The following is a 19,189-nucleotide window of genomic DNA, read 5'->3' as shown; positions in this document are numbered from 1 at the left end:
TACATGCATATATGAACAGGTGACAGTTACACTTTAATGATTCATCAAACTCACGCTTCCACACGGTAAATCTGGACTAAATCAGACTAAAGACACCATGAGCGTCTCAGTGGCAGAGAGACAGTGAGTGTTGAAGTGGGAGTGTAGAGGTGGGGGTGAGAGTGGGTCATTATTATTTGAGGCGGTGGTCTGGCTTTATGGATTTAAATTGCTGATAAGCATCAAAGCCAATAAAAAAGTCATTGGTGGGCCGACTGGTCTCGAGAGACTGCAGAGAGGGAATGTGAAAAAACGATCCAAGGACAGTTCCCAGCCACTGGGAGTGAACACATACACACACGCAAGCACGCACACACACACACACACACACCCTAGCTGCATTTCATCAGTCTAATAAGTCTCGAAGGTGTGTAAAAATGTTTCACATTTCAATTTTATAACTATAACTCCAAATATCTATTCATCTCCCCATGATATCACAGAGGCTTAAATTATATTTACCCTTTAAATGTTTCTTTTATGGAAAATAAGATCAATAATTTCTAGCATGCTTCATTACTTTTGCACTGGAGCTATGAGACTAATGTAGCTAAAAAGTAAGGGAAGATTAAACACATACCATACATATGATTTACTACTTGTTATAATAATAATAATAATAATAATAATAATAATAATAATAATAACAACAATACCCCCAACAGGGGGGAGAGTATTGTATAGGCTAGGAGATCTATTTAAAAAGACAGACAGAATTTCTTTTAGACATTATTTCCTCATTTTTAAACAATTCTCTGAACAAAATAAATGGCATAACTCTGATTATGAGGGTGGATTTCTCTTAAAATTTTAAAATACTTTAAATGGTAAATCATTAAATATTTAACTTGAAGTTTTTATGTTCTTTTGGTCTTAATTTTTTAAAAAAAAATTTTTTTTATGTTAAGTGTAAATAAGAAACACACAACTGAATTATTCTAAAATGATTGTGTATATATTCTCACTATCTACGTTCCAAATCCAGGGGTTTTGTAGGCTGTCTATTCTGCTTTCCAGATCTTTATTACCAATTACTTCCTGAATCAAGTGATCATTCATTATGGACAATTCAATGTCTTTCCATCTAGAAAGAAAGTTACACACATTAATATAAGAGTCTGATGGAAATGAAACCATGTCGAGTTGTTCAGTATCTCTCAGTATCTGACACTGCATGACAGTCATCTTTGAGGGTGACAATATTAATCAATATTGTACAATAGTTAGTTTCTGTCCACTAATTTGATCAGACATTTAGTATCAAGTGATGTTTAGTATCACAGTACTGGTAGTTTTCACTGTGTTTATCACTCTTCTTATTTGTGTTTGCTTAAAATAAATAAATAAATAAATAAATAAATAAATAATAAAAGAGACAGATTCTTGCAATAGTTCATTACATTGAATCTGTTACTACACTTACTACAGGCTGTCAGTCATTCTGTGCATTGCCATGGCAATATGCAATGCTCTATCCAGCTGTGGATTATACTGGGAACTATTTTTGTTGACTGACAAAACATTTGCCTAATATTGAGTATGAAATATCAGTTACTCGATAATAATTTCTACTTTATAGAACTGTTGTATAAAAACCGCATCACACTCACATTCATGCTGTGCTATATTTCTTAATTGTACAAATGCTATAACTGAGGCAAGAAATGTCCTCCAGTTTAAGCTTTTGCTCTAGTGACTGGAGTGATGGTTGACTAAATCCAAGACCTGTTAAACCCAAACTCAACTGTGTGCTTGGATTAGATAAAAATGTCTGCAGAACGAATAAACCTTAATGTAATTCTCTAAAATGTGCGTAGCAAGAAGTAATTAGTAGGGATGTGTCCACACCTGGGAGAGTGTAATTACGTGTTTAAAGCAAGAGGAGGTAGTACAGAGCCGGACCTTCTCAGTGCTGCAGTGTGGACGCCGTGAGCTGCACTTTGGCCCATCAGGCATTCACGTAGAAGGAAAGTGTTATTGACCGAGTGGTTTATTAACACACAGCATCAGATACAGAAAACACTCTGACGAGATGACATTCTATACACTGTGTCAGGCTTTCTCCTCTTTGCTTAAACACAGAAATGTCAGATTTCATTGTACTAATCATTGACAATAGTCATATATTGATGCATAAATTTTCCTCACAGCAACAGAACTGCAGTTGAATACATAAAGAATAAAACACAGCAGGATGGTGTGATGCAGCTCAACACAATCCTGATGTTGATGATTATATAACAGCACATCAATATGCATTTTACTGATCTTATACCACAGCAATTTGCCAATGCTAACAATGTATTATGTGTTAGAGAACAACATGCTGTATGTTTTTATCTGTTTTTACATGTTATGCTGTGGAAGTTACTTCCTGTTATCACTTATGTTATAGCAGTTATAAATAGTTGTTCCTTCACAAGCCTCTCTTTTCCCTCTCTTGAAGTTAATAGGGGGAAAAAAAACCACAACTTGACGTTTTAGCAAGAAATCGCAAACCCGTCTGGCTGAAAAGAAAGTTATCTCTGAATGTTACAAAGTGTGGACATTGGAGACTCCTTCCATAAATGCTAAATAAACACCATGAAGTTTCACCACATCAACAATCATAGATGTTTTTATTTGTTTAAGTGGAGCATTGATTATACAAATCCCTGTGTAAGTTGTTAGAAACACTAACATATTAGAATGAGTGCTTTAATAGAAATCTGTGATTAGTCTTACAGCCAGAACTTTTTGTCAGAGCTGCCGTTATAGAAAATTGATCAACACCTTCTGACCAACGTTTTTTTTTTTTTTTGAATTGAACAGCACTGTGGTTTAATAAATAATATCACAGTGTCTATTTGTGTGAACTGGGACAATGCATTCCTGTTCCATGTTCTAAATCTTCTCTGACAATCATTACTGGTTATGAATACTAAGAACACCTGTCAAATGTGGCTGCTTTATATCTCACTATAGATTCTACCCATCATCAAACACTTCCAGCACAATCTAATTCTATTAAGCCCCTCTATTCATCTTGTCTGTGTGTCTCGCCACTCGAAACAGCGGCCAGCATGATGGATTCAACATGAGCTCTCTTTGACTAGAGTTTGACAGCAGTGTTTCCCTTTTTAATTAACTGCAGCACACACTCCTCCTCTTTTTCCCACCAGAAACCCTATGTGAGACAGAGAGACACAAACACGGAAGCATGAGACTGATGGATCTCAGAGGAGACTGGTGACAACAAAGGACGTCCTCACGGATGGATAATAAAAAAACATCATTGCCTATTACAGATTGGGGGGATTCAATTAACAGACCCCTCCTTCAGTCAGCTGGGGGCCAAGAGCGCTCCAGTGAAACCTGGAGGCCACCGGTTCTCAGAGCACTGCTTTGGAAAGACCCAGCACACAGCTCTCTCATGGCTATCTGCTCAGCCATCACTGTTGCATGTTCCCCTGGGGAGAAGCCCACTGTGTGTGTATGCGTGCGTGTTAACTAGGGGGCAGGACAGTTTGGCTAGTCATAAAGAGCTGCTAATTTGGCTGGTGCTGAAACGACCTTGGGGAAAGAGACTCATCTCCTCAGGATTGTAGGATGCTCATGAATCCCCCGAGTGCTGAGGGGGCGGATCCTGCTGTCCTTCAGCCCCGCTCCCATGCCCTACACTTTGCTCTGTTAATCAAGCCTCTCACACGGATGATGCATTCTCCTCAGCCATTTAAAAAAATCGAATGAATCTATTTTTTTTATTTTGATATAGTGTCTCAGCACTGGAGGGATTGGATGTGCATACACAATCACTATTGTTCTTCTATAGAAACTATAGTTTAGCAGCACCTACAAACAGTTCATGCTCACATGCCTTATTTTGCCCAAACATGTTTCTTCTAAGATTAGCTAATGTACAACTCTGAAGACATGCAAGATTGCTTTTAGAGTGTGATCCTCAGTGATGTATTACCAGCTGAAACACACACAGACACCCACACACCTAACAGAGCCAAAGTCCTAACATAATCGCTTACATTCATGGGCCAGTGGAATGTGTTTACTTACTTATGCGCTTCCTGCTTTGGTGGAGAATGACTTCCTCCAGCAATGTGCACACCATTACTGATGTCTAGCAAAACAATGAACACAGAATGCGGGATTATTAAAAATAAATACTGATCCAAGTGGCTATGTTTGTATATTAAATAGGCACAAAAAAAATCACTGTTCAACAAGATGTCAAATAAATACTAGTATGGTTTTCTAATATGGCTGTGGTGGTGAAATGGGTAAATGATTGACTTTACATGAGGGGAGTGAGCAAGTGCAATGAATAGGGAGCTTCATGTGATGCTCCTGTTCAGTCTGAGGCACTGATGATAGAACTTTATTACGTTTAACTGGTGTATCACATTATAGACCATAACTATTTATTGTAACGCATCGATTCATTCAGTAGTATTATTTCAGGAAAGATTTGAAATGGGAAAAGCTGTCCGAGCGCTTTACTGCCTGCTGTTGATGCTGGGAGTTGTTACAGGACAAGCAGGTGAGATTTCTTTAAACATAATTCTATCATAATAATGCAAAAATGAATTATGATCTTTAATCTTAAAGTACAAATACCATTATTTTACTATTACTTTCTTTGTGCTCCTGTTGGATCAATTATTTTTATTATTAACATCTGCACTTAAGAAAGAAGCATAGCAGCATATCCTGTAATGTCTTATTTCCCTTATACCTCAGCAATTTGCCAGTAATTACCAGTTTTCATACTTAAAAAACAAAGCATATTTTGTAGTACATTTAAACCATAGTAAAGTATAAAGTTGTGGAACTTCTTAGTCCATGTTATCACTTGTTATGTTATAATCGGTCATTCTCTCAGCAGCCTCTAATTTTCCCCTCTTGTGAAGCTAATAAGATAAAGGTTAATGAAAAACCACAAACTCCTCTATTCTGAAGACTTTCTTGTGTTGAAAAGTTACAGCTTTAACTGTGGTACAAAACACTGAAACTGAAAATTCCTTTAAGAAAATGCTAAACAAATGCCTCCTTAAAGAAATCTTCAGCATATGAATGATGATTTATAATCGGTTTGTGTGGAGAGTTGACCATACAATCCCTGTGGAAGTTGTTACTACAAAAGTGCTAACCTATTGGAGCTAGAGCATTAATGTAATCTTTACTATAAACTACTGTCCAAGCTGCGCTAATAGAAAATTAATCAACACCTTCTGACCAATCAGAAATCAGAGCATTCAACAGTAAAGTAGCCTAAAAATTTTTTTTTTTTAAAATTATATATATATATATATATATATCTCAAAGTATTCATTTCTCTTTCCTTATGTCAAATAAAAGGTGAATACATCTATACACTTTCCTGCATTGTTATCAGGACATACAGGGAGAGGTTTACAGATAATCAATATCATGTAGTTTTTCATGTCTGTCCTGGGGTCTGTGTGTGTTAGGGAGTGCTGGGCGAGCTTTACCAAACTGGCTCACTGGCATCATCGCTGTTGCTGTGTTTCTCTTTCTGGTCTTTATCACCTTCCTTGTCAACAAAGCCTGGTGTGAGGACTCAAGGTAATCACGTAATCATTACATCAGCTTGCACCTATGTCACAGCTCAGTAAGAAACTCCAAATGCTTTATAATAATAAAAATAAATAAATAAATAAAAAAAACTGTCTCTAGTGACTCATGCACTGAAGCAGATTTTTAATGTTAAAGACATATCAACGCTCATCAGCTCTATGGTTGGTGTACAGGCTTGAGTGCGAGCAATATCTACGTAAGAGTAATCAGTAACTCCCTGAATTAACGTGTTTTCTTACTTGTCTATTAGTAACAGCCAGGTGGAAAAGGTCACTGTAACAGAAAACGAATATTCCATGACCATCACAAATCTTGAATCGGTCAGGTAAGACTTTAAATGCATTTCTTTTAAACGTTATCATGCTTCCAGATCAATGAACATAACGAAACACACAGTCCAATCCACATAACTGAATGCTATATAACTTACCTTGTTCTGATTTTCAGGAGTCAGGAGTACGATGGTGCTTATGAAAATGTAATTATTCACAAATCTGAAGAAAACGTGACAGCCATGTGAATTTGAGAAAGTGGTCAACAGGCCGCTGGATGCAGTGTGGCATCTGTTTAAACCAGGTGTAAACTCTAATCCACCTTAGTGATGTTAAAGATTTCATTAATGTTTTTCTTGCACGTTTATACACTTACACACATTTATGGATATATGTACACATATGGGACAATTGAAAATAAATTTGTTGCCAGTCATCACACTATGTGTTAATGGGTTAATCAGTGGACTGAATAATCATACGCAAAGGTTAAACACATGAATGTGTATTTATATGAATGTAAATTGATTTTATTTATTATTTCTCTGCAGAATTGTAATTGAAGATAATTTCATTTACAGAGAATACACTGGCTAGAACAGCCATATATTTTTCTTGTATAACCCTCGTGTCTTTAATGTTCTCAATACAGTGAACACAACAACAAAGTCAGTTATTCTTTAGCATTTTCTACAAGACTAATAATGTCAAATGTTCAAATAATGTGATGCACTTTAGAGCAGAGATTCTCAACTACAGTCTAGGAAAGCCTTCAAAGTTTACCTGATTCCAATACACCTGATCTGACTAACAAGTGTGACTGACAAGGGTTTAATAATGAACCGGATAAGGTGGATCCATGTTTGGAGTTAGTATTAGTTCCTGTCATCACTTACGTTATTGCAGCTTTAAACACTCGTTCCTCAACAGCCTCTTTTTTTCTCATTCTTGAAGCAAAAATGCAGCCTGTCATTTTACAGAGAAACCGCAAAGTGCAAAGACTCTACGGTGGCAGAAAACTTAAAGTTACAGATTTACCTCTGTCTGTTGCAAAGTGCTGACACCGAACACTCCATAAACGCTAAATATAAACATTTCCTCACAGAAAAAAATTACACACATTTTCAAATCCATTTACGTGGAGCATCTGCCGTACAAGTCCCTAGTCATTACAATAGAAATGATTATAATTGGTGGATTAATATAAACCTTGTGGCCAGAGTTGTTGTCTGAGGCATGTTGTTAGAGAAAATGAAATCAACACCTTCTATTCATTCAGAATTAAACATTCGACACTCCTGTGGTATAAAGAATGTAAGTGTAAATGAACAAAGAGATCAAGAGGGTAAATGTAGATATCAGGTTTATTAGATCATCTCTCATTATCTAATATAATGAATCTCAACATAGTTTCTTTGGGATTTGACATTACATGATCATTTCACAAAGACTGACCAATGAACGAAACATTTCCAGTTGAACAGTTAACATTTGGAAGAGAGAGAGAGAGAGAGAGAGAGAGAGAGAGAGAGAGAGAGAGAGAGAGAGAGAGAGAGAGAGAGAAAACAAGCATAGGATAAGGACAGATGTTTTAAAGGGAATTCATGTCAGACAGTACGGAGAAAGCACAGTCTGCACATGGAAGCCAAGTTACGGCACAACGCTCTTCAGTCTGATGGACGCACCTGACGAGAGGAACACGTCTGCGCTGGGAAAACCCTCTACCAGTTTAACCACAGTGCTGCACATTATCCCAGAAGGGCCATTAAGCTGAAAGGTTAGGACCATTTAGAAAAGGAGTGTCCGAGTAAGAGCATTACAGAGATTAGCATTCTACTTCATTTAACACGTGATCCAACTCATCAGCTACTTATCAAGGCCTCAAATGTGTACTAGGTACTATTTTTTAACATGATACACTACTGCACCTGCACAATATATGTACTAGAGTATATAGCCCCTGGAGTTGTAACATTTTGTATCATTAACATTTACAAAAAAAATACAAATAAATAAAAAATAAAAAAATAATTTTTAAACCTACAACCAGCCAATATTTAACTAGGGTGTAGCACTGTTCTCACCTCCTGCACTGGATATTTAGCAACATTTATTAACCACTGGTGATCTCATGGCTCTGCCCCTTTTTAAACATAATGCACTCTACAATGGCTTCATTATGTAGTTCAATAAGTTTTCATTGTTCCACGCTTCATTTTTAGGCTTTGTAAGTACATCACCCAGGGACTTAATAATACATTACAGCTTGTTGAATTTCGTGGTGTGAAGACACTACTCACACTAAAAGCCTGTGAAGTATACCATTTGAGACGTAGCGATAAATCTCTGCAGGGCTCTCTGAGTCAGACACTCCTGATTTCGAACCTCTAGAATGAGTTAAATGAGCTTTGTGTGTTTGGGGAAAACCCAATTTAGTGTTTTCATGCTTCTGATTCAGCTATAAAGCTGAATCTGAAATAAATGTCGAGCACAACCATAATGCAGAAAGTGGTTTACCTCAGCATGGACATTTTGGCGAGAGCCTCCTCATGCATTTTTGACGACCCTGAGGTCATACAAGTGTCTTGCAAGAATTTGGCACACTTCCGTTTGAAGATCGGGAGTCCAGCTGACACAGGATTTCCTCATATTGTGGTACACACAGTGCAAAATGATACATTTCACATACTATCTTCATTGCAACATTGACAGGAATGCTAGTTCAAAAGGCCTACAAAATCAACTTGAATTAAGGAAATAAATTACATATTTACACTGACGAAATTTGTGCAATTAAATGACGAAACACTGATGACAATTTTAGTGTTAAAAAAACGACAACAAAACCCCCCCAATTAACCACAAAAATTCTTCGTGAATCTGGTCGCTGAAGTCAGGCATGATTATTTGATCAGAAACAGGAACGCTGCGCTTTAAATTACTCCACTTCACTACAAAAGATCATGCTGCTTCTAGTGTTGTTGAAACAATAACAATGAAGAGCACATATACAACGGAAACAAAAACGAACAGAATTCTCAGCATGATCTAATTAAGGCCAGCATAACGTTTCAGCACTAATCCCTTATCACAGTTCATCCCTATAGTATTCTATACGACAGTGTGTGTGTGTGTGTGTGTGTATAAACATTCATCAGTATCAACTGATTCTTATTAGCAAGCAAAGTAATTTAAAGTATACAGTCAGTCAGCTGGTGAAAGTGTGTGTGTGTGTGTGTGTGTGTGTGTTTGTGTTAGTTAATCACTCGAGCGATTCACAGAGGAATCACCGAGTAGCTGCTGCCATTCATCATTCATATCCCAAAATAACTACTGGGAATGTGTTCAGTATTTGTTTTTATTGCAATGACAGATCTGTGCTGCATTGAATTAGTGTTTCCAGGTAAACCAAAAAAGCCAGTGGTAGCTTTGCAGGGAAAAAAGAAAAAGAAATAATGTTTATGTTTTTCCAACATAATTTCTTTGGGTAGTACATGTCATTACCATTGACAAGATTTGACACATTTCCCTACACTGAGAAAACATAAAAACGTGCTCACTCGCAACTCACTTACAATGGAAGTTTTTGGGACAATTACGCAAAACATGGGAAATGATTATATATTAAGCTCTGAATTTCACTTAAACAACAAGAAGAAACGGAAAACTTTAAGAGAAATCTACTGGTTCAAGACACCTTGTACAGTGGACATGGAGTAACTGATTCTTAAACAGAAAGATATTAGATATACTTTTTTTCCTGTCAATTAAAAAAAATATATTGTTACCATGGTCAACCCTTTTCGTTTCGTTTCATTGTGTCCGTCCTCACTCCCCTTTGCTGTTGTGCCAGCCATATGTTCTTAATAGTTAATGACTTTTGTGCTTCACATATGTAAACAACTAAGCTCTCAATAGGTAGAACTTGTCCTTTAAGATACTTTCACAGAGGACAGATTTGGTGTGGTGTGATGGTGTTTGGATGCCATTAGGAAATAAAGTCATTTTTCAGAATGACTTACTGTATTGCTGCAGGGTTGGAAATTCGGAAACTTTACATCATCTCTGGTAACATTCTCGAACATCTTTCAGTTCATGGTTTTTTTTGTTCTTATCTCAGTACAGGGAAATGTGTCAACATTTTTGTCCATTATAAGCATGCATACACTACAGGTGCAGCAGAGATTTCTTCACATTTTTACTCAGAAGGCTGATCTGCCACAGAGTCATAAACCTGAACTGAACGGATACAGGCTTGGACTGATTGTAAGTATGTGACAAATGTATAAAGTTTTTGCTTTTGACACAGGAGTCATCCACGCCTGATGTCTGCTCATTAACTGAATGAAACAAAAAGGATTTAAGATCGGTCATGATCAATTTCCCTTATTGTTTAGTGATGGAACAAAAATGTGCACACAAGGGGGTTAACTTTCATTCTCACACAAATCTCTGCTGGAGTTTGTGTTACTGAGCTCTACACGCTTGAAGGAGATTTTATTCAGGTGCTATGCATGCTCCCTCTTCTAGACGTGTGTTTGTGTGCGTGTGTACCAGGTTTCAGAGTCCACTCCTTGGATTGTGACAGGAATGCAGTGTGTGTGTGTGTGTGTAATTCGTGGCAGTTTGTATGAGTGTGTGTTTGTGTTAAGACAGTACAGACAGTGTGACGAGCCCTCTCTGTTTCTTCAGGATGGACACGGCCTGCTCATGCGTGGCTCCCTCCAGACTCTCTCCATTCACAGACAGGATCTGATCTCCACGCTTTAGACGCCCGTCCACCGCTGCTGCCCCCTAAACACACACACAGGAGTGGCCAAAGCATACACTTAAAGATCAGCAAGGACTTCAGATTTTTTATTACACTAAACAATAAATTCCTCTTTGATATGAAAGCATATTATAAACCTGTATATATATATATATATATATATATATATTATATATATATATATATATATATATATATATATATATATATATATATACACACACATATACATATATATACATATATATATACATAGATATATATATACATATATATATATATATATATATACATATATATATATATATATATATATATATACATATATATATATATATATATATATATATACATACATATATACATAGATATATCTATCTATCTATCTATATATATATATATATATCTATCTATCTATCTATCTATCTATCTATCTATATATATATATATATATATATATATATATATATATATATACACACACACACACACACACACACACACACACATACATACACACTGAGTCAGTTTATTACCTACATGACCCACCTTTACACAAACCGTACATTCCAAGTGATTTATCACATGAATGGTGTGATATAAAATAGTGGTCAGACTGAACATGTATAAAATATACTGTGGTCTTTTCTTAGTAGAACATCTAAATGTTGCGACACTCACAAACTTGCTATCTATTAAAATCACATCACACTATATTCACACTTAGAATTAACATCTGTCTTGGTTGATGAGACACAAGTGGACTAATTACAGGTGTGAACAGCATCGAATGTGTTTTGTGATTCAATGACACTTGTGGAGGTGGACTGGGACACGTGCTACTGACAGCAGTATATTTTTTACTGGGAATGCGTCTCCTACAGTGTCAAAAGATCTCATCACTGGTGTAGCCAGGTTGGCTGTTGTTTTTGTGTCTGCAGGCTGACATTTTTCTGTCTGTGGATTGAATGTTTCGCATACATTAACTTCATTACATTGCACCACATCATATCCAACATCTGGCAGAATCTATAGCCATGAGAATTCATTTTGTCCTGTAGACCAAAGGTGGCACAACATACAATTATACAGATGCATTTAATAAATGGCAAACTCAGTGTACACTCAAAGCTGATGTTTTATTCTTCTTATACCACAGCAATTTTTCAGTGATTACACATGTTTTATCAAATGAGGACACATCATACAACCCCAATTCTGAAAAAGTTGTGACCGTATGGAAAATGCAAAAAACCAAACAAACAAAAAGCGTCATTTGAAAATTCAGTTCACCCTGTACTATATTGAAAACACATTATTAACGCATTATTTGATGTTTTACTTTGTGACTTGAATTTATTTTTGAAAATATGCACTCATTTCAAATCTGATGACTGCAACACACACCAAAAAAGTTGTGACAGTCGACTGTTTACTGCTGTGTAACATCACCTTTTCTTTTAATTACACTTCTTAAGCATTTGGGATCTGAAGACACTTGCTGGTTAAGTTTAGTAAGAGGATTTCCCCCCATTCATGCATTATGCATTTCTTCAGTTGCACAACTGTACTGGCCTTCGTTGCCTTATTTTGCGCTTCATAGTGCGCCACACATTCTCAATCGGAGACGGGTCAGGACTGCAGACAGACCATGCTAACAACCGCGCACTCTGCTTATGCAACCATGTGCTTGTAATCTGGGCAGAATGTGGTTTGGCGTTATCCTGCTCTGGATGGCAGCATATGTTGCTCCAAAATGCGTACATATTTTTCTGCATTAATGGTGACCTGAGGGCACTGACACACCCCCATATCACGACAAATGCTGGCTTTTGGACCTGACGCTGATAACAGCTTGGATGGTCCTTTTCCTCTTTGGCACAACGGCTGTTTTGTCCAAAATCTATTTGAAATGTTGACTCGTCGGACCACAAAACACGATTCCACTGTGCTACTGTCCATCTCAGATGAGACCGAGCCCAGAGAAGTCAGTGGCACTTCTGGACAGTGTTGATGAGCTTTGCATAGTAAAGCCTTAACTTGTATCTGTGGATGCAGCGGCGAAAGGTGTTGACTGAGAAAGGTTTACCAAAGTATTCCCGAGCCCATGTCAGGATGTCCATTACAGACTCATGACGGTTTTTAAGACAGTGACGTCTGAGGGATCAGAGATCACGGGCATTCAGAAGTGGTTTTCTGCCTCGACCTTTAAGCACAGAGATTTGACCGGAATCCTTGAATCTTTTAATTATATTGTGCACTGTAGAAGGTGAAATGCCCAAAATCCTACAGATTTACCTTTGAGGAATATTGTTCTCAAAGTGTTTAATTATTCGCTGAAGCACCTATTGGCAGATTGGCGAGACTCGACCCATCCTTGCTCTTGAAGGAGTAGGCGTTTTCTGGACACTCCTTATATACTATGATTAGACGATTACATCACCTGTTTCACATCACCATCTTATTTCAGCTTGTCACATCGCTATTAGTCCAAATTGCCCCGTCCCAACTTTATTGGAACGTGTTGCATACATCAATTTCAAAATAAATGTTTATTTTCCATAAACTATGCAGTTGATTAGGTAAAACATCAAATACCATGTGTTTATACTTTTATTGTTTAAATACAAGTCAAAGTACATTTACAAATCACTCCTCTTTGTTTTTATTAGCATTTTCCATACTGTCCCAACTTTTTCAGAATTGGGGTTGTAGTTTATCTACTTCTGGTTACATTTAATGTGGCAGAATGTCTGTGAAACAAGTTGGTTCCTGTTAGCATTTATGTTTTAGTGCCAAGAAGTCCTCCATACTTTAGACTTTCCCATGGTGGAAAACTTTACCTCTGACTGTTTTAAAGTGTTGACACTGGAGACTCCCCCCATAAATGTTAAATAAACATCTATTACAGAAAACATCACCATATCAACAATTATATGTTTGTTACATCATAGCATGTTTTTAATCCATTTATTATTAGTCTGAGATTGTGTGTCCTGCACAGCCAAAACACATATGCAGTATACATATTCAGAGAAAAAACTTACACTCACTGAACACTTTATTAGGAACACCTGTTCACCTACCCATTCATGCAATTATCTAAACAGCCAATCGTGTGGTAGCAGTGCAATGCATTAAATCATGCAGATACGGGCCAGCAGAATGGAGGGAAATGTGATCTCAGGGATTTTGACCATGGCATGATTGTTGGTGCTGGTTTGAGTATTTCCCACTGCTGATCTCCTGGGAATTTCCCACAGAACAGTCTCTAGAGTTTACTCAGAATGGTTCAATAAAGAAAAAATACCCAGTGAGTGTTAGTTCTGCGGACAGAAATGCCTTGTTGATGAGGGAGATCAATGGAGAATCTCCAGACAGGTTTGAGCTGACAGAAATGATGCAGTAACTCAGATACTCACTCTGTACAATTATGGTGAGCAGAAAAGCATTTCAGAACACACAACACTCCAAACCTTGAGGCAGATGGGCTACAACAGCAGAAGACCATGTCTAGTTCCACTTCTGTCAGCCAAAGACAGAAAGCTGAGACTGCAGTGGGAATCCATGGACCCAACCTGCCTTGTATCAACAGTTCAGGCTGGTGGAGGTGGTGTAATGCTGTGGGGAATGTTTTCTTGGTACTTTGGGCTCGTTAATACCAATCAATCATCCTTTGAATGGCACAGCCTGTTTAAGTATTGCTGCTGACCATGTGCATCCCCTCATGGCTACAATTTACCCATCTTCTAATGGCTACGTCCAGCATGATAATGCACCATGTCGCAAAGCAATTGTCGTCTCAAACTGGTTTCATGAACATGACAATGAGTTCAATGTTCTTCAGTGACCTTCCCAGTCACCGGATCTGAATCGAATACAACATCCTTTGGGATGTGATTGAATGGGAGATTTGCATCATGAAAGTGCACCTGACAAATCTGCAGGAATTGCGTGATGCAATCGCGTGATGCAATCGCGCCAACATAAACCAGAATCTCAAAGGAATGTTTCTAACATCTTGTGGAATCCATGCCATGAAGACCTGAAGCTGTTTTGAGAGGAAAGGGAGGCCCTTACCCAGTATTAGTACATTGTTCCTAGTAAAGTGTTCAGTGAGAGTATATTGATATATGTTTTGAATAGTTTTCCTCCCACATACCAATAGTAACAACACTCTACATATGAAAGAATTAACAAAAATTGCTCATGTTCCAGTGTTAAAGTTCTGTAGCTAGATTTCAAAATTCATCAAACACATAGAGCTCATTAAAAACCCACATGCAACATGGCAAAAAGAGAGTTCCTTAACAATTGTTTTCTTCCTAAAGGGATTTTATTTGGAATCCTCTCTGTTAATGATAAATACACAAAACCTTTAATGGTTCTTACAGAGGAACAAAGCAAAGAGCTGTTCAGAGTTATTTTTTTCCTCAAAGAAACTTACAGAACATGATCAGCATTGGTGAGTAAAGTGATTCTGATGCTGAACCTGACATCAGCAGGGATGTGATGTCTGACTCGTGTGTGCCCCCTGCTGGTTGTTGGTGGTTGTAGTACAACCAGAACAAAGCACACACTTCTCTTTTATCCCTCTTGTTCTAGTAATAGCACATTTTAGCTTGACCAAAATTGGAAATAAAACATTCTTTCCAGTTATTTATCTTTCTTTTTGGTCAATTTGTTTCATAAAATTTTTTAATTGATATTTATGCTCTATAGATGATATTGAGAGTCATGTGAACTTAAGAGCGATGATGTAAAACTAATATGACTGGTGTGTAATTCAGAAACAAAAAAGATGATCCAGTCTTCCATCTCTTATTTACACACAACATATGCCATCAGATGGTGAGACATAATATATATCGATAGATAGATGGATAGATAGAATATGTAGATTGACGTGTGTGTGTTAGGACAGTGTACAATGTTTGTACCTTGCTGAAGACAGTTTTGACGTAGATGGGCAGGTCTCCATGCGGACTCCCGAAGCCACCAACGATGCTAAAGCCTAGCCCTTCAGAGCCCTTCTCTAGAGTGATGCTCTTTGGCTTGGGTGTTCTGTCACAAAACACAAAGATTTTTTTTATATTTCAGGATATACGATTATACATATGCAACATATACACTCACTGGCCACTTCAATTCAAAAGTGAATTCAATTAGGCAGATACGGGTAAAGAGCTTCAATTAATGTTTATATCAAACATCAAAATGGGGAAAAGTGTGATCTCACTGACTTTGATTATGGCCTGGTTGTTGGTTTGAGTGTTTCAGAAACGGATGATCTATGGGGATTTTCACGCACAACAGTCTCTAGAGTTTGGAAACACCTTGTTCATGAGCGAGGTCAAAGGAGAATGGCCAGATTGGTTCGAGCTGACAGGTAGGCTACGATAACACAATAAACACTCTTTACAACTGTGGCGAGCTGAAAAGCTTGCTGGATGGGGGAAAAACAGCAGAAGAGCAGTTAAGGGATAGAAATTAGCAACAAGAAAGACTACACTTGGTGGTGTGGGAGTCTGCTGGCATCAAGTTCTACTTGTTTATTCCTACTTGAAGTTAATCAGACAAAAAATACCATGTTAATGAGAAACTGAAACGCTCAAACTCTTTAAAAGACGTTCCTTCGGTAGATCATTTGAATGACAACCAGAATCATGCAGTGATGGAAAATTCATCAACACCTTCTGACAAATCAGATCCACAACTTCAACACTACTACTGATGGATAAGAACAAATATATATTGTATTGCACAATAAGTCACAAATGCATTTTAGCATATTTGCATTTTACTGCTTATGTAATACGAATAAAGTCTTCACTCAAGTAGTGGAAGGCAAGTATGTAGTACTTGATGAGTGGGTTTTCCCAGTAAACAGAGGAGTGTGACTGGCGGAGAGTCTCAGAACTCACTCTGGCTCTGTAATCGGGGTCTCAGGGTTGGCGCTCAGGGTGGAGCTTGAGGACATGCTCTCCACCTGACTGGCGATGGCGCTGATGTTAGTATCTGCTATCACCTGTCAGAGAGACACACAGAAAATCATCAAACATCCTGAGAGAAATGTGCCTTGAAAACACACACATAGATGTATATTCAACCACTGTCAAAACAAACAAACAAAAACACACACACACACACACACACACACACACAAAAGTATCCTGTTAAAATACAGCAAAAGCTGCTCTGGCATCAAAACTCATATCAGTGAGTCTGAAGGCATGTGTGCCATAAAGATGACTGTATGCATGTGATAACGTGCATTTGTTAATGTGATGTGTGTGTTGGGCATTGAAATGCACCCCTTTAATCCCTCCTGTCCTGGGTGCCACACATACGATTGTTCTACAGACAGGCGCTGCTTCAAAGACATCGATCCTCTAACAAACACTTCCTACTACTCATCAGCCCCCCATCTCCATTCTGCTGCTTTAATAAAGGATTTCCCCCCCCTTTTTGTGGCATTTCATTGCTTTATTTTGCCCACACATCAATTAAACCCGATGACTGCAATGACAGTCGAAAAACTCTCATTTCCATATTTAATTAACGTCGAGGCAATTAAAACTAGAACACACAACAACAAACAAAAGCTAATTAAAGAATGACTTGGCCAGTTTGTGAGAAAAAGTGCGGAAACATTCCCTTGCCATCACTTTCATTTATCTCACACACAGAGAGAGAGAGACAGAGAGAGAGAGAGAGAGAGAGAGAGAGAGAGAGAGAGAGAGAGAGATTGTGGAAATTTTTTAAAGAACATGCAGAGAAATCATATCCAGTTACTACACGGTCTCTGTGAAAATGACTGCATACCTCTACGAGACAAAACAATGTAAAAATAATCAAATAATCACAGTAAATATTGAGATGTCATGTGGCATTTGACACATGGGAAAAACTGGGCTAATTCCACATGTACCTGCTATTGAGAGAAAGAGATGAGAGGACATGCACATAAATGAGCAGGAATGGATGTGGTAAAAAGTGAGAGAGGGAGAGAAGGAGAGAGAGGGGGGGAGAGAGGGAGAGAGAGAGAGAGGGGGAGAGAGAGAGAGAGAGAGAGAGAGAGAGAGAGAGAGAGAGAGAGAGAGGAGTAAACAGTAATTGGTCTCCTAGCTGGTGTAATCAGCAGCATGCAGGCAGGGCTCCCCCTGTTTGAAAGCTCGCTGCATTCCTCCTGGAGCGCGGCAGATAACGGTGCATTTGCATAAAGGCTTGGGATTATCTGGCAACCCGTGCTCAACTGCCGCACAGCTGCTGAGAGCTGATAACAGCACAGTGACACAGCACCAACCCTCACACACTACAATAAATCCACACACACACACACACACACACACACACACACACACACACACACACAGTACTGTATAGCACACAGATATACAGTCAGCGATCAGCACACAAACACAATTCTATATGTTCACCTATACACAATCACATACACAACCTCCCTCTTTCCCACATGCATGTACCTACAAACACTTTCTCTATCATTCACACTTTTTCATACAATCATGCATGAATAGACCAAGCAGTGCCTCAGACTCACAGACAGAAAAAGCTTCAGGACATACAGGTGGGTGACAGAACGGACACAAAATTTACAGTAGACTGAAAAACAGCATGACTGGATACAAAAAAAAAAAGAAGTAGATTTGAATTAAATGCTATAACAAATGTGAAAGCAGCATTATGCATGAGCAATCAAGCTAAAGAATCATTTCAATGCAAAGCGCATAAAGGAAATTCAGAGATTTGGGTTCGAGCCGCAGCGCTCTACAGTCATGCTGCAGTACATGGAGAATACATCCTTTAAATGTTTCTTCCTCAAATCCCATCACACAAACACACTGCTACAGAGATAAAACGACTATATTTCACGTCATAATAATTGGTGAATGTTACAGTATACCTGACGTACATAACGTTTATGAAAATGTAATTTAATGATCACTTCTGAAAGACTATTTTGACATTGAATTTAAAGTTACTGTAATGCTCTTAGCAGAGACTATAGCTGGTCACAATATTAAATAAGAGAGGTAAAAAAAAAATCTACTACCCATCAGTAACTCCGGATACTATTATGAAGCCATTGTGGTTGAGGTTTTTTTGCACGGGGCAGGAGCATAGACATAAAACTATTACGCTTACACACGAGCACCTTCACTGAAAGCAGCACCATTTGTGACTGCATTTTTTGGCCCTTTATGTGATTTGTATTGGACAATGTTTGCTTAGTCCATATATTTATAGTTTTTCCAAAGGCATTTTGAAAAAAAAAAAAAATCCATGGTCCATGACATTCATATTTACTCACGCACTAGTGCATTTCACGTGCATCTTCTCGATCATGGCTGAGGACATGTTATGGAAGTGCCAGTGAAGCAGGTTGCAATAAATTACCACTAATGCACACAAAATCTAGGGAACAGTTCCCCAAGTGTGATCACTTGACATGGCTGTGTGTACCTACAGTCTGGTCTAGAAAGAAATCAGC

General features: G+C 37.9%; 2 protein-coding genes across 7 annotated transcripts in view; one reads left to right on the top strand and one right to left on the bottom strand.

Annotated features, from left to right (window-relative positions):
• Positions 1 to 4,399: 4,399 nt before the first annotated feature.
• pdzk1ip1 (PDZK1 interacting protein 1) lies at positions 4,400 to 7,472 on the top strand. Its single transcript, XM_017477396.3, has 4 exons — positions 4,400 to 4,573; positions 5,505 to 5,619; positions 5,882 to 5,956; positions 6,079 to 7,472. The coding sequence occupies exons 1-4, from the start codon at positions 4,507 to 4,509 to the stop codon at positions 6,149 to 6,151; spliced, it is 330 nt and encodes a 109-aa protein (XP_017332885.1). The 5' UTR covers positions 4,400 to 4,506; the 3' UTR covers positions 6,152 to 7,472.
• The window catches only part of patj (PATJ crumbs cell polarity complex component), a 133,572-nt gene continuing 121,632 nt past the window's right edge, over positions 7,250 to 19,189 (bottom strand). For all 6 annotated transcript variants that reach the window (XM_017477989.3, XM_017477988.3, XM_017477994.3 and 3 more), the window contains 3 exons: positions 16,599 to 16,702; positions 15,615 to 15,738; positions 7,250 to 10,697 (listed from right to left, as the gene is read on the bottom strand). In XM_017477989.3, the coding sequence (XP_017333478.1) occupies positions 10,551 to 10,697; positions 15,615 to 15,738; positions 16,599 to 16,702 (375 nt within the window). In that variant the 3' untranslated portion in view covers positions 7,250 to 10,550. The remainder of the gene's footprint in view (positions 10,698 to 15,614; positions 15,739 to 16,598; positions 16,703 to 19,189) is intronic.

The sequence above is a fragment of the Ictalurus punctatus genome, chromosome 10, assembly GCF_001660625.3.
Source record: "Ictalurus punctatus breed USDA103 chromosome 10, Coco_2.0, whole genome shotgun sequence".
Classification (NCBI taxonomy): Eukaryota; Metazoa; Chordata; class Actinopteri; order Siluriformes; family Ictaluridae; genus Ictalurus; species Ictalurus punctatus.
The sequence above is the reverse complement of the archived record's forward strand: the minus strand, read 5'-3'. Positions and strand labels throughout refer to the sequence as shown.

Coding starts and splice junctions, on each gene's coding strand:
- pdzk1ip1 (XM_017477396.3), top strand. CDS start 4,507: ATGGGAAAAGCTGTCCGAGCGCTTTACTGCCTGCTGTTGATGCTGGGA. Junction 5,620..5,881: donor GCCTGGTGTGAGGACTCAAG/GTAATCACGTAA, acceptor CTTGTCTATTAG/TAACAGCCAGGTGGAAAAGG. Junction 5,957..6,078: donor ACAAATCTTGAATCGGTCAG/GTAAGACTTTAA, acceptor TCTGATTTTCAG/GAGTCAGGAGTACGATGGTG.